General features: G+C 38.1%; 1 protein-coding gene across 3 annotated transcripts in view; it reads left to right on the forward strand.

Annotated features, from left to right (window-relative positions):
• Positions 1-326: 326 nt before the first annotated feature.
• Positions 327-16,496, forward strand: part of LOC146680777 (protein NLRC3-like) — a 69,434-nt gene continuing 53,264 nt past the window's right edge. For all 3 annotated transcript variants that reach the window (XM_085449927.1, XM_085449926.1, XM_085449925.1), the window contains exons 1-10: positions 327-387; positions 1,612-1,735; positions 2,891-3,010; positions 6,599-6,724; positions 6,809-6,925; positions 7,926-8,004; positions 8,153-8,381; positions 8,552-10,337; positions 10,687-10,860; positions 14,486-14,647. In XM_085449927.1, the coding sequence (XP_085306053.1) occupies positions 6,648-6,724; positions 6,809-6,925; positions 7,926-8,004; positions 8,153-8,381; positions 8,552-10,337; positions 10,687-10,860; positions 14,486-14,647 (2,624 nt within the window). In that variant the 5' untranslated portion in view covers positions 327-387; positions 1,612-1,735; positions 2,891-3,010; positions 6,599-6,647. The remainder of the gene's footprint in view (positions 388-1,611; positions 1,736-2,890; positions 3,011-6,598; positions 6,725-6,808; positions 6,926-7,925; positions 8,005-8,152; positions 8,382-8,551; positions 10,338-10,686; positions 10,861-14,485; positions 14,648-16,496) is intronic.

Genomic DNA, 16,496 nt, shown 5'->3' on the forward strand with positions numbered 1-16,496 from the left:
AAGAGTATATGTAGTGTAAGATATATCTGCATTCACATTACAGAATGTGACAGCTTTCAGTCAGTAATGTGCAGAGACAGAGTCTGACTAAAGAGACATTACAGTGAGACCTGTTTGATCAGCGGAGACAGTCTCTCTCTGCAACAAGTGTTTGACTTTAACTGTCACACAAAATGATTCAGCTTCTTTAAACCCTCCAACAAACCTTTTAAATTTTTATTCCTAAACAAAGGAAGTGATTCTAAACTTATGTTTCCGAGCACCAGCTTTCTCACAAACCCGTCCTGTCCCAGTTTTTTTTTCTTCTTCTTTTTATTAAAGTTTCACTTTCGTTTTCCTGAACTTGGTGTCGCAGATGATCTTGTCGGTGTGAGTATCCATGTGAAGGTAATGAAAGCAGTCTGTGATGGTTTTTTTTGTTTTGTTTTGTTTTTTTTAAGTTAACATCAGCTGTGTGCAGTTTAGTTCCAGCACAAACAGCACAAATCTGCTGCTGCATAGTTCACAGTAACGGACTCACGAACAAAGCGACTGGTAACCTGTTCGCCATTTTCTGTGTGTGTGATCAGAGTCCGGGAATGAGAGCAGAAACAGTTAGTTGATGGTCAGCAGCTTAACTCAGAGGATAGAGGGACAGGTCTGTGTAAATTATTGTTTAATATAGATGTAACAAAAATTCGACATAAACCTCGAAATACAAATACTGCGTCACAAACCTCTGATTCTCTTCTAACAGGAAGTAGGCTTTTGTTCACTGTTTACACCCACAGAAGAGTGGTCTTACTCAGAGACTGACTGGACCAAACTTTTTTATGAACTTTTATTGTTCATTAAACTTTATTAAATTTAAACATAATCATTTAAAGCTGATTACATATCAATCACAATTGTTACTGACTTTCTCACTGACACGCCCAGGGGAGCCTGAAGCAGCTGTCTGTAAATCATTACCTTATTCCTAAAGCTGATATCAGAGTACAATTAATCTGCACAAGTTTGTGTTTAAAGACCTTAAATTCCAGTTAGACATCAGTTCATCAGTTCCCCACATTCTGTGTTCAGCATGAGTGCTGATGTCATCAGTCTGTCATCAAAGTAGAGACAGAGCCGGTGATCTCGGTAAGATCTATACATATCTAGAAATACTGAGTTTGTGGACATCAGGGCAGCTTTTTCCCTACATGACTGCTTCCAAACATCACTGAATATATTTTTGGGGAGTTGTTGAACATCTACAGAGAGTCTGGATGTGCTCTGACAGCATTTTACACTGAAATATTCAAAACTCTTAAGTACAGATAAAATGTTGCTAAAACATTAAATTTAAAAAAAGATCGATGTTAACGTGAACTACGTCTACAGGCAAACAGAATCATGATCACATGAAGAATGTTTCCAGTGATAAATAATTAATCTGTGAATTAATCGGAGTCCTTTTCATGGATCTTTGTTGATCTTTCTCAGAAATGTATTAAATCAAAGTGTTTTTAAAAATTACGATAGATTTCTCTGTAGTAACAACGGTTTAATGTTGTAATTTTAAAGCTGTGAGCTGAAATATGTGTGTGAAATAATCAGTTTCAATTTGTTCCATTGGTTCGTTTTCTGCAGGCAGACTGCAGACTGGGAAACACCAGTCCTTCTTAGTCCTTCTACTCACAACATATAAGAATCCAACTGGAACACGTCCTGTTACTGAGGTCTGTACTACGAAGCAGGATTTGATCTTATCAAGGTAATGTCAGGGTTCTTACAGGGGTATGTTCCCAATGGTAACTTATGCAGCTATTTTTCAGTGTCACGGACCAAACTTTTTCAAACATGCCGCACTTTTAATTGTAAACTTCTGTTCACTACTTTTCCTGTCACACACAGTCATACGTGTGTTTTATTTTTAGCTTGCATTATCAGTTTAATCTCTTCTTATACTTCCTATAATATAGGTTTACCTTACTTTGTAAAGTCAGCAGCTCTGTCACGACTACACTCTTCTCTGACTCCTCATGTCTACACCATCATAATGCCCATTAATATATATTTGTTTTGTTTTTTTGCTCAGATTATGGTTTTTGTTCTGAGCAACTTATAACAGGTTGCCAGTCTGTCATATGACTAACACAAACAGACAGACAGTCATTCACACTCACATCTATGGGCGTTTAGAATCATCAGTTAACCTAACCCCACTAGCTGCATGTCTTTGGACTGTGGGAGGAAAAAAAATGCAAACTCCACACAGAAAGGCCCTGAACTGGTGGTGGAGTCAAACTCAGGATGTTCACACTGTGAGGCAACAGTGAGCCACTATGCTGCCTTAAAACTGACAAATCTCGAAATAGTTAAAAATTTACTGAAAATGTACTAATTGTGGTTCAGCACAATCATGTTTCAGTTTTTAGCCCTGTTTTGGTTCATCATCCTTTTGGAGGATCTGTGACCTGTGACTGAGACAAAGCTTTCTGATACTGGGCAGCACATTTCACTGCCCAGTATCTAGGGTTTTGTTGTTGTTGTTGTTTTTTGTTGTTGTTGTTTGCAGGAACACTTTTCTTTCACAAATAATCAGATTCATCCATTATTTATTACTTATATTTATCCAACATGATTCCTTCCAGATGTCTGAAGTAATGCTGGTATCTGTACTAACTGGAAGAAGTAGTCTGTAAACAGATTTGTTAATATTTCAACCTTTGCAGTACAAATGTTCATATTTCAAATAAAGCAAGCAGGCTGGGTGTGGCTGTGTCTGTTTGTTTTACAGCATCAGAGTCACAGCAGGAAGTTGTTGCTGTTGTTGTAATCACTGATAAGTTCAAAGACATTAGGTAAAGGTAGAGCAGCTGATCTTTGAGCTCTGAGATGCATCTTAAAACTCTTTTATGATTTAAAGTGTTCAATGTGGCGGCAGCCAGATCACAGAGAAGAAGCAGAGGATTTTCTGTTTTTCTAAACAGACGTGGTCCACACAGTGGAGAACCAAAGAGTGAAGAAGTTCATTGGAAGAAGCTGAGTAAGTGAAACTTGGATTCATTAGAGTCTCTGAGGTTTTGTCTTCATCACAAATCAGCTGCTGCTCTTTGTTAGTGTGTTTATGCAGAAAACTGATGAGGACTGTGATACATTGGATAAAGACTCAAAACCATAATGTGCCTTGAATATAAACTTGACAAAATCTACAAGTAGATATTTGGTTTACTCTCTTCTCTTCAGGCAAACAGTCTGTGTCAGTGTCTTCAGGTGGCTGCAGGTTTTTACCAGCTTCATTAAATGTTTCTCATTCTGCATTTCATATCACATCTGCCACTGTTTGAGCCTCTTTAACAGAGGAGATCAGACTGTAATGTGATATTTAGTAAGATTCAGTTTTCTTGTGAACTCTGAACAGATTAGATTAGATAGAGGCTCACAAATCAAACTATAAACTATAAAACGAGCTCTGATTTGAGTTCAGATGGTTCAAATGCTGGACTCCAGTCTGACTGATACTCAAGTTGTTTTATGGGCATCAAGGTTCATGTTCATTTGTTAAATATTCTCCATAAGCGCCCCCTGCTGGTTCCCCCTGAGTGCTGCTTGTCAGTCTACAGTGATACTGCAGGATGGATTTATGGAGGCTTTGAGGGATTCACTGCAGTTCTGCTGTAGTTGGTCCCTCACAGCTACATAATCAGTTGCAGTGCCACTGATACGAGCTACACCAGTTCTATGGTGCCTACAAACAAGACACAAAATACCAACAGATTGTAAGGGAGACCAGGTAGTGTGAACGATCACATATGTGACATGTAAGGTGTGGATAGATAGACAGAAAATCAGTAATAAATAAAAGGTAAAATTAAATAGCCTGTCTCACTCATTGCTGATAATGTGCGGTAATAGGGATAATGATAAAACTAGAAAGATGCCATTGTTATGTTCTGTTAATGAAAACTAATTTATTATCCTCATCTAAATAAACTTCTGTTTCAATAATCACAACATGTGCATGTATAGAATCATGAGCAATTTGCATTAAATAAATAAATAATTGATTTTTTCAAAACCATTTAAAAACTCTGCGTACTGCCACAATGTGATTTTTATTCTTCCCTGGAGGCTATATCTCTACCACCATTATTTATTTATTTTCATAGAAATCTTCCATAGATGTTAATTCAGGATTATTTTTGATCGCTGTGTCTCTGATAAAACCTCAGTAACATCTGCAGCTGCAGCTTTTGTTGTGAAAGTGGAGTTTCAGAACAGAAGTTTGATTAATTGATTCTCTGAGGTTTTGTTAGCGTGTTTATGTAGAGAACAGATTTATTTCATCTTTAATGTCTTGGCAATCAAACCACAAAGTTCCTCCAACAATAAACTGTAAAAGTCTGTGAGCTGATATTTGTAGAGTCTGTAGGTAGAGATGTATTCTCCTCACATCAGAATAACTGTCTGAGTGTCTTAATCAGAAGACTGCAGGTTAGCTTCAACATCATGAAATGTTTCTCACCATCCACTTTACATCACATCTAGAACTGTCTGGTCCTCTTTAACAGTGAAGTTTGAGTATGATGACATGTTTATTAGGACTCAGTTTTCACTTTGACCCTGAAGCTCTGGGCTCATAGTCAAACTATAAAACTGGAGATGTGATATGAGACACTGGTGCACGTGACGGATTCCAGTTTGATTTTGATGGCCAGATTGTTTTATGGAAGAGTTCATTATTGTGCTAATGAAGAGGTTCAAAGGAAGTTTGAGGTTGTTATCACCATCTGGTCAGAATGTGAAAAAAACAGCCATCAATCTGTTGAAGTATATTTCAGTTGATTGAATTGTAATCAGTGGTAACTCAACTTAAAGGAAGACACACATGGACTGGTAAACTCTAAATGAGAAAACAAGGTTGGACTACAAGTCACTAACCTAACTTACGAATAAAGGTTTAAACTCAAGAGACCAAATCAAACTCACCTCAGCTCCCACCCTATGTGAGAGTGAAATGAGTGAGCTGTAAGTGAGTGCAGTCCTTATATAACGTGTGCCAGATGAGTGCAATTAAGGGACAAAGTCCAGAGCCAATCAATGGTGAGAAAAGGAAACAAGGCCAATCTGGTGAGCTGAAGGAGAGTGGGGAAAAAATGGTAAGAAAAACAAGAATCTTTACAACAGCCGCCCCCATATTTCTAGTTGGAAATATGTTTAAATTACCATAGTCAAAAGTCCTTTTCAGGAAGTGAAGGCAGGGGGATGAGACAAGCTACAGGTTTTTGTATATGTTTTATCCCGCACTGCGACTTCTACTGTTCTTATGTGGCTATCTGTGCTCTTTAGAAGGCGTGTTACTTTCCCTACAGGCCAAACACTTCAGTGGGTTGACCCAGAGGTAGACGGCATAAAAGTCCACAATTCAAAGTTCAAAGGGCTGGCTGCGTGGAAAGCGGCGGCAGCGCGAATTTAAATTTGATCACGCCTGTATCCAATTCAGTTCCAGTCATTTCCTGGCTCACAGCTACTTATTGTGTCCCAACATGATCTGTATTTAAAAATGGCTCATCCTCAGTAAGAATGGAGCTTTGAACTTTAATGCTTTCTGTTTGTGTAGAGACACAGAAAAACTTTGATTTGATCTTATTCATGAGATCAAATGAGGTTTTGTGAAGTTATGCTGTGCCTGCTTCCTGAACATGTTGATGGGAGGGAAATCAAAGGGCAGATTTAATCTAATGCCAACAGGAAGGAAAGGAGAGAGATGTTCCTGTGTCACCTGGGAGAGTGATATTTACAGGAAAATCAGAGATGTTTAAAGTGAGGAAATGGAAAAAGAAGAAAAGAAGGAACCTTTACTTTTGATGTTAAAGTCTGCTGCTCCTGCTGAGCATCTCCTTCCTGTCCTGCTTCAGGTGGAGTCTTGACTCCTTCCAGGAAGTAGCTCACCTGTGTGTCAGTCCATGTGTGGGGTGGAGATTCTTCTTCAGCACTTTCAAAAATTAAATGCAGTTTGCTCTATGACATCACTTTTTTTCATTTTCTCCAGATGCACAACATTCTAGTGATAAGGAATTTGAAGATCCATCATCTAGTATCTCTTCTGTCCACAGCTGTTCACTAAGCCAGAGTGAAATTGGTTAGTCTGAGATTTAGATCTGCCAAAGGAAGCGACTGAGTTTCCTGCATGTAGCCCTCCGGTCGTGTTCACCTCCCACCCCTTACTTTAGTATTGACTGGTCTATTTCAACAGCTCTTAAATTAGCATAACAAACATTTTTCACCACCAAATTCAGTTCAGTGGGTCGTTCAGTGGTCATTCAGTGGGTAATCAGATGTAAAACACAATATTTATGAGTGTTTTAAGTTGTAAATTGGTCAAACTTCCAGTCACAGTGAATTAGTGTGTGTCAGTGAATGCATCATGTGTGCTTTATGGCTCCATCTAGTGGACTGATAGTAGAAGTAGAGCAGCTGATGGCAGCTTCCTCTGCCTCACACTGCTGTCTGACTGCATTCAGCTGACACTGAGAGGAAGGACAAAAGAAGCAGCTGACATTTGGACAGCACATGTGATGGAAAAGAAGATTTCAGTTGATGTGCACATGAATGATTTGTGTTTCCTCTGCAGGTGAAGGTAGAAAGTGTGTGTAAGCTGATGTGTATGTGTATTTAGCAGCATGGATCAGTGTGAGGACAGAGAGGAGGGAGTCCCTCCCTCTAAAAGAGCCAGAGAGAGCCAGACCACAGCTCAAAGGTGAGATGACAATCTCTAACGGTCCATGACTCTTCTCCATGTCACAGCTCAGCACTCACATCACTGCTCCATCATTATTCACAGGAAGAAACGAGGAACTAAACGTAAACATCAACCTGAACCCAGCTGTGTGTCCTTAAAAAGTGATGAGTCAAAGAACTTTAATATTGATTTCAAAGAAAATTCTTCTGCTGCAGAGAGGTAATGTGTCACTAAATGCTGTTTCTTAAAATGTTTACATTATGTTTAATGCCAGCTCAGCTCTTTTCACACACATTTCTATGTTCGTATGTAAAGCTGTGTGTTTTGGGAGTTTTTCTTTTCATAAATACAGCAGTCAAAGATTGAAGAATGAGTATTTGTAGGATATGTTTCTATAGTGAGTGTACTTTTTACATATTGTATTAACACAATTTACCTAAATACACTGGAAGGCCATGAAGTTGGAGTGGGAATTATTATGCTAGATGTTTGTACCTATGTACTGGATTTGTGCTGACCTATTTACACGTTTTAAGTACATTTATATCATATGTTATACTACTATATGAACACCTGTTAAAGAAGAGTGTTTGTTTTGCAAGCTAATTAGTACTAATGGTTAGTTTAGAAAGTTTTCGTTTTTATAGTTTTTATTTTAAAAGAGGTTCACCTGGTGATTATGATTAGTTATGGCTCTTTTGATAGTGCAAATTGTTTGATACTAAAGAAATTCCTAATTAGTGAGATATATGGTTTATTTTGGGAGGGTAACCCGTTTTTAAGTCATAAAAATGTCAAGTAGATTAATTAATTATTTCTTTCTTTAAGACAAGCATAACAGCCATGATTTCTAACTCTGAGTTAACATCAGCCACAAAAACCTATCAAAAAGGACAATAATGAAGATGGATGACAAGCTCTGTGAAGAATGTTCACAAAGTTCTTGATCTCATGGGATGTACTTCATAGAGGGGTTCAGATAAATTTATTATTTTGGCTTTAAAATTTAAGACCTGACTAGTCCGAAACATAAAAATGAAAATAAACAAAATCCAAAACAAAACTCTTCATACTTGTCACCTGATCTGATCTTCTCAAATGTCAGAGAGAAGATTCTCAATTTGACACCAAGACAAACAGCAAAGCATCTGTTGTGTCCTTTAGCTTGTATTTATCTCTGTGTGGAAAGTGTGAACTAATTCTTTATGACTCTTTATAGAGTGGACCAGAAGAGTTCAAAGGTTCCCATTGATCAACCTGCCAAACACCATCAGACACATTTGGACTCTGTATTTATGGTTTGTACATGCAGAAAAACAGCTCTTACATCTGTTCTGTTTACTCCATTCTGGACTTTATAGACCACTGAATTGTTAATGTTTCCATCGTCTGAGGTTTTGGTCAATTTCAGTCTGGCTGGATTATTCATATCATCTTCTGTTCCAGCTACTGGAGGACAACATCATCACTTTTGTGAAGAATGAGCTGAAGGAGATCCAGAAAATTCTAAGTTCAGATTACCCAGAATCCTTAGGGAGCCAGAAAGAGGATGAGGAGGTCTTGGAGGGTGAAGATAAAGAGGAGAACAGAAACAGCACAGAAGCATTTTTGAAAATCACACTGCACTTCCTAAGGAAACTGAAGCAGGAGGAACTGGCTGACTGTCTGCAGAGCAGTAAGAGGATGTCTTTAAAGATTTAAGCTGCTGCATAAATGGGAAATTTAGGAATGTCTCAAGAAATGGACCAACATAGATTCAAAAACCTATTCTTTAGGCAAGAAAAATGTAAGCGTATTTACTAAATAATAATTCCATAATTAAATGTATTTATTTTGTGTGTTCAGAAATATTTGCTCCAGATTTTCGACATGAACTCAAATCTTCTCTGAAGAATAAGTTCCAGTGTGTGTTTGAGGGGGTTGCTAGAACAGGAAACCCAACCCTTCTGAATCAGATCTACACAGAGCTCTACATCACAGAGGGAGAGACTACAGAGGTCAATGAAGAACATGAGGTCAGACAGATTGAAACAGCATCTAGGAAACCAGACAGACCAGAAACAACAATTAAACAAGAAGACATCTTTAAAGCCTCACTTGGAAGAGAACAACCAGTCAGGACAGTGTTGACAAAGGGAGTGGCTGGCATTGGGAAAACAGTCCTAACACAGAAGTTCAGTCTTGACTGGGCTGAAGGCAAAGCCAACCAGGACATCCAGCTCATATTTCCATTCACTTTCAGAGAGCTGAATGTGCTTAAAGAGGAAAAGTTCAGCTTGGTGGAACTTGTTCATCACTTCTTTACTGAAACCAAACAAGCAGGAATCTGCAGCTTTGAAGACTTCCAGGTTGTTTTTATCTTAGATAGTCTGGATGAGTGTCGACTTCCTCTGGACTTCCACAAAGCTACAATCCTAACTGACCCTAGAAAGTCCACCACGGTGGATGTGCTGTTGATTAACCTCATTAGGGGGAATCTTCTTCCCTCTGCTCGCCTCTGGATAACCACACGACCTGCAGCAGCCAATCAGATCCCTCCTGAATGTGTTGACATTGTAACAGAGATCAGGGGGTTCAATGACCGACAGAAGGATGAATATTTCTGGAAAAGATTCAGAGATGAACAGCAAGCCAGCAGGATATTCTCCCACATCAAGACATCAAGAAGTGTCCACATCATGTGTCACATCCCAGTCTTCTGCTGGATCACTGCTACAGTTCTGGAGGATGTGCTGAGAACCAGAGAGGGAGGAGAGCTGCCCAAGACCCTGACTCAGATGTACATCCACTTCCTGGTGGTTCAGGTCAAAGTGAAAAAAGTCAAGTATGATGGAGGATCTGAGACAGATCCACACTGGAGTCAAGAGAGCAGGAAGATGATTGAGTCTCTGGGAAAACTGGCTTTTGAGCAGCTGAAGAAAGGAAACCTGATCTTCTATGAATCAGACCTGACAGAGTGTGGCATCGATATCAGAGCAGCCTCAGTGTACTCAGGAGTGTTCACACAGATCTTTATACAGGAGAGAGGACTGTACCAGAATAAGGTGTTCTGCTTTGTTCATCTCAGTGTTCAGGAGTTTCTGGCTGCTCTTCATGTCCACCTGACATTTATTAACTCTGGAGTTAATCTGCTGGACGAGCAACAAAAATCATCGCATCAGTGTGAAACAGATGAATACTTCTATGAGACTGCTGTGGACAAGGCCTTACAGAGTCCAAATGGACACTTGGACTTGTTCCTCCGTTTCCTCATGGGTCTTTCAATTCAGACCAATCAGACTCTCCTACAAGGCCTGCTGACACAGACAGAAAGTGTCTCACAGACCAATCAGGGAACAGTTCAGTATATCAAGAAGAAGCTCAGTGAGAATCTGTCTGCAGAGAAAAATATCAATCTGTTCCACTGTTTAAATGAACTGAATGATTGTTCTCTAGTGGAGGAGATCCAACAGTCCCTGAGATCGGGAGATCTCTCTGCAGATAAACTGTCTCCTGCTCAGTGGTCAGCTCTGGTCTTCATCTTATTGTCATCAGAAAAAGATATGAATGTGTTTGACCTGAAGAAATACTCTGCTTCAGAGGAAGCTCTTCTAAGGCTGCTGCCCGTGGTCAAAGCCTCCAGCAAAGCTCTGTAAGTAAAATGGACTCATCTGTGTCTGTTTAAAATGTTTATTCTACTTACCTGAACAAAACAGAACAACAAAAAAAGAAAACAAAACACAGACTGTGCCTAGTGTGCCTGTGTCAGTGGGTACTACACAAGTATGACTAAATCTACCAGCTCCTCACTGGTTTAGATTTAATTATATAGGCATAGTTGTGTTTTTACTGGGCAAATTTAAGGTGTTTTATATTTGACAAATTTGAGACATGTTTTAATTTATTTTAAATAACCAAGAACTGTAGTACACACTCTGTTTTCCTTTAATACGTTCAATATTAAGTGATTTAATTTAACCACTATTATCATTGTTTTTCAGACTTAGTGGCTGTGACCTCTCAGAGAGAAGCTGTGATGCTCTGTCCTCACTTCTCAGTTCCCCGCCCATTAGTCTGAGAGAGCTGGACCTGAGTAACAACAACTTGCGGGATTCAGTAGTGAAGCTTTTGTCTGTTGGCCTCAAGAGTCCATACTGGAAACTGGAAACTCTCAGGTCAGGTTTCAGACTTTTACACTGATTACCACTTAAAATCTGAACCATATTAGTGCATAAGCCACTACCTGTACAGAATTCTTTAGTCACTTTGAATTAAATTTGGTTGGAATATTGTCTGAAAAGGTTTTTCTTCTTCAAATTCTTTTGTTTTTGAACTGGTAACAATTACTGATATGCATGACACTGGTTTGAACATACACCAGTTACCAGGCTAGTTTAAACCCAGAGAATTACATGTCCAGGTGTATTTCTATTTTTTACTCTTCACTCTTTGCAACGAAATATTCTGGAATTTTAAAATATATATTTTCAAAGTCTTTCTGTGTGGAGTTTGCATGTTCTCCCTGGGTCCTCCAGCTTCCTCCTATAGTCCATAGACATTCACTTTGTGGGGATAGGTTAATTTGAAAATTGCTCATAGGTGTGAATGTGGGAGTGAATGTGAGTGCAAATGGTTGTCTATGTCTATGGTCAGGTCATAGACTGGTGACCTGTCCAGGGTGTACCCCGCCTCTCGCCCTAAGACAGCTGGGATAGGCTCCATCCACCCCCCACGACCCTGAAAAGAATAAGCAGACGCAAATGCATAGATGGACTTTCAAAGGTTGATTTCTCAAAATGAGAGTATTGGGAATTTAATGTCACAGCAATTAATGTTGACTGTGATATACTTCACACCCTGCAAATCTCAATTAGATGGAAGTGATTTGACTTTGTTTTTCTTCGATGCCATGTGTCACCACAATTTATAGACGCTACCTAAACTTTACTTTCACACAGGTAGATTGTCTTGTTAATAGTATTGAAACTTCATGGATGGATAACACATGAGGATTAGACTGAGTTAAACACTGAGCAGAACCCATATTAATAAACGAAGACTAATTCATTTCAAAGTTTCCTTCTTATTCCTTAGTCCTATAAGTATATTTATTCTTGACTTTCACAATCCATTGCAGCCAACACATCCTACACTAATGCTAACTCCGAGTTGTTCCCTATAATTGCAACCCCTTTACCTTAAATATAAAATGAACATCACAAACACATCAAATATTAACTGTTCTCTGGGTCTATTTATTTTTGTCGCAAGTTTGCCACAGTCTACAAATCAAAGTAATATATCCAGTCAGCCCTTTTATGGTAATGCAAGGCCTGTTCCGATATCATTTTAAATCAAATAATCATCAATTGTTTTCTTAGCTCACAAGGGTTTAACTTATAAGCGCCTTGAGGCGACTTTTGTTGTGATTTGGTGCTATATAAATAAAATTGAATTGAATTGAACTTATTGCCTTTGGAATAGTTTGAAATCGTTACTGAAGTTACAACCAAAAAATAAAAATCTGAAATTGAATGAGTATTTAGTACGAGGGTGACTACCTTTAGCTTGATGTTTAAGAATGTATTAATTTTTGGTTTTTAATTTATACTTATTCTAGATGGCATTACCTCAGCTTCTGGTAACATTGTCATGAAACTTGAATACACTTTTTTAATGATATGTTCTTTGATGTGCACATTTAACAAATAACTGGAATTGCTCTATTTAATGTTTCTATAATTAGAAACAAAGTCTCAGAGTAGTGCTGATGGGTAGCATTTATTGCTTTGAGGTTAAACTGCTTTAAAAGCTCCCTGAAGAGTCTTTAGCTTAAGCAAAACCTTCCAGTGGGAGTACTGAGAGTGACTAGAAAGAGAGAGATCAAATGTTATCCATATTGGCTTTTCATCAGTGGCTTCCTGCTATATCCAGAGCAACAACTTCTTCTCATTTACAACAGCAAAAATAAACATTAACACATCACCAACTTTCTAAGTAAATATATTTCTATTTGGTGCTGTTGACATGAAATTATCACCAGATGTCAGCAACAAACAAAGAAATCAAACCATAGATGGCCATTAATTATGTGTGACAATGAGAAATGATACAGGGAAAAAAGTATTGAATACATGAAGCAAAGGAGGTGTAAAAAGGCATGGAACATCATGGTAATTAGAAAGCAATCTTTCCACTCAATGCAAGTTAATATGATTTGTCAGGGTCACAACTGATGGCCTATGTGTCTCATAACCAAGGTGTCACACAAGAAAAATATCACTATGTGTATAACTGATGAGATCTCTCAAGACCTTCACAATTGCTGCAAAGCATACTGATGGTATAGGCTAAGGAAGAATTTCTGAACTACAGAAGGTTCCAGTGAGCTCTGTTGGCGTCATAATCCAGAAGTAGAAAGAACATAATTTCAAAATAAACTGACAATGACAAGGTGCTCCCCACAAATGCCAGACAGACAAGTGAAAAGAATTATCCAAGAACCACTTGTGAGGAGATACTGAAAGACCTGGAAACAGCAGGTATAATTGTTGCTAAGAAAAGTAATTCACTCAACCACCATGGCCTATTAGCACTCTGATCGTGCAAGAATCCATTACTGAAGAAACACCATGATTTAAAGTTTGCTGAAAAATATTTAGACAAGCCTGTGTAATACTAGGAGAATATAGTCTGTTCAGATTGGACCTAAATTAAAATCTTTGGATGCCATAGTATTTCACTGTATTTCACCCCCAAAACACCAGCAGTGACGTTTGGATGTGGGAACATCATAGTGTATTGGTATTTTTCAGCACAGGGCACTTGCATGCTTCATATACTTGAAGGAAGGATGTTTGGAAAAATGCAACGAGACATTCTTGATAAAAATCTGTTGCCATCTACCAGGATGATGAAAATGAAATGAGTGTGGATGTTTCAGTCAAGGAAACTCTCAATTGTTTTCAGAGAAAGAAAGTAAAGATTGGCCCAGCCAATCACCCAAACTGAATCCAACTGAAAATCTATAGCAAGATCTAAAGGTCAGAGTTCGTAGATTGGAGCCTTCCAGATTTGAAGATTATTTTTGATGAAGAACCACACCTGAACGATGCATGTGACTAATTTCTCCATACAGGAGGCATCTTGAAGTTGTCACCGCCAACAAAAGCTTTTAGACAAAAAAAAAAGGAAAAAAAAGAAAAAAAGAAGAAGAACTCTTACTAAAATTTTCAACACTAGAAAACATTTTTCCTGTGTCCTTAAATTAAGTTTATTACACAAAACTTGATTTAAGGACATCTATGGTTTAATTTCTTTGCAAGTGTGGATTGGATGGGTTATTACACATATCTTTTGAGAATTTCATGCCAATAGCACCTTTAGAAATAACTTTACTTAGAAAATTGGTGCTGTGTTCGGTACTTACTTTATCCATTCAAATAGAGCACTTGACACTAAGACTGCAGACTTACTTATGGCTGTTAGAATTTGTATAACTAGGATAGAGATCTCTCTTCTATGGAACCAGAAGTTCAGAAAAAAGACGCCCTTCATACTTATAGTTTACAGTTAGGACTGGATCAGGTGACTGAACCACATTTTAGCCATGCTAGAATAAACGCCTTACACAATTTAACAACTTGAAACAGCTGTTGTTGTCTGTTGCATGTGGTCACTATAAATAAAGATACATTGATTTAATGGATGAAAATGAATATGGATGTGTTTTTTAGAAAAACTAAAAAACATTTAAAATAAAGTGTTCACAGATGGATTGTTATTTTTGTGTGTCTGCAGTCTTTCAGGCTGTCTGATCACAGAGGAAGGCTGTACTTCTATAGCTTCAGCTCTGAGCTCCAACCCCTCAAATCTGAGAGAGCTGGACCTGAGCTACAATCATCCTGGAGACTCAGGAATGAAGCTGCTAAAGGATCTACACTTGAGCCTGGACACTCTCAGGTATGGAAAGAATATCTGATAGAGGAGAAAGAGCTGGAAACATTTTCTGTGTACTTCACTTAGCTCTTGTTTGTTTCATGTAGATGTGACATGAACAATAACACACTGAGAACAATCTTTCCTTTGCTTACAACAAAAACACCAGTCTAACTGAACAATAACAAGAGGTATTTATGTAGGTGGGCACCATTTATTCATCATTTTGATCTCTGTAGGTTTAACTATTAACTCATTTTCAGTATTTCTGTATTCTTTGTATAGAGACAGGTTTACGGCCTGTTTATCCTAGCAGAAAGACTGTACGCAGGGGAAACCTTCAGCCTGGCTTGATCAAAAATAAATCATTAGAAAAGGTTTATAATTAAAACTGTGGTAGAACCTGACAAGCACCAGGCATTTTTTCTGTACATTTTAGAGCATGCAAGCTTGCAGAATTAAAAAAAAAAAAGTTTTTATTCATAGCACTTTTTATGAACAAACGGCAGTGTTTTTCTAAATTAGTGCACAACACAGAATAATGTTATTTAAAGCAACACAAAAATAAAAAGTTAAATTAAATGAAATAAACAGCTGAACTGAACAAAACAGGAATTTAAAATTGGCACAGAAGCCATTTTAAGCTAGATATCGTGATCAACAGCAATCATCAACACTTCAGTTCACTATTTCAATGCAGTGCATCAAAGTAAGTAATTTTATTTTCACTTGATTATTTGAACTACAGTTATAACCAAATTAAAGCAGTAATATAATATATTTTTTAATTTTGCTTAACAGATGCCAAAGAGATCAGTGGTAAACAAAACTGCAGTGTTGGAAGTCCTTGGTGCTTCAAAAGAAGCAGTCAAAAAAAATGAAACATTTCAACTCCAAGTGTTGAAATATGGCAAAATCTGTGCAAAGAACTTGGTGAAAAGATGACGCCAATAGCTCTTTACACTTTTGTTAAATTAAACACAACGTTTGATCAAATCTAAGCAATCATTCAGATGCTGAAGCTTAGATAAATCCTCGGGCATAAAAGAAACGTACAACTGAATATCATCAGCATAACAGTGATAAGAAATGTCCTCAAAAGAGCCCATTATATGCTATATTAAAAACAATAAAGGCCCCAAAACTGACCCTTGAGGGACACCATAAGTAAGGGAGGTAGAGGATGACCTAAAATCGGAGACTGCCACAGAAAAGGATTGGTGATGGAGATAAGAGGAGAACCCCTCTAATGCAGTTCCAGATTCACCAACCCAATTTTTCAGCCTTTCAATGAGGATGGGATGGTCAACTGTGTCGAAAGCTGATGTGAGGTCCAACATGAGTAGAACAGAGCATTTTCCTGCATCATTATTCATCAAGATAAAAGTGGGAGAATAGCAGCGTTTTTAAAATGAACCGGAACTATACCAGATGCCAGTGAAGAGTTGATTAAAGTCAGCACACATGGGCCAATAGACTGGAAGACATTTTTGAATAATGATGCAGGTACAATGTCAAGTGAACAGGAGGATGCTTTCACAGAATTCACTAATTTCACTAGCTCAGGTAGTGAAACAGGAGAGAAAGTATCCAAGATAATGGGCCGAGATGGGGTAGAGATCGAGATAACAGGTGCTGAGTGTGTAAAATTGATTCTCACGTTATGAATTTTTGCAAGCAGAAAAGAGAGAAAATTTTCACAGTCCTCGTTAGAAAAAATAGGGGCTGCAGGCAGAACAGAATGTCACTTATGGTGTTGAATAGCACCTTAAGATTGCCTCTGCTCTTTGTAACCAAGTGTGAGAAATGGGCAGCCCTCGCATCTCCGATCGCATTATTCAATTCAATTCAATTCAATTTTATTTATATAGCG

This window comes from Copadichromis virginalis, linkage group LG23, assembly GCF_057382275.1.
Source record: "Copadichromis virginalis isolate Kocher_CV1m ecotype Utaka linkage group LG23, C_Virginalis_male_GT1.1, whole genome shotgun sequence".
Taxonomy (NCBI): Eukaryota; Metazoa; Chordata; class Actinopteri; order Cichliformes; family Cichlidae; genus Copadichromis; species Copadichromis virginalis.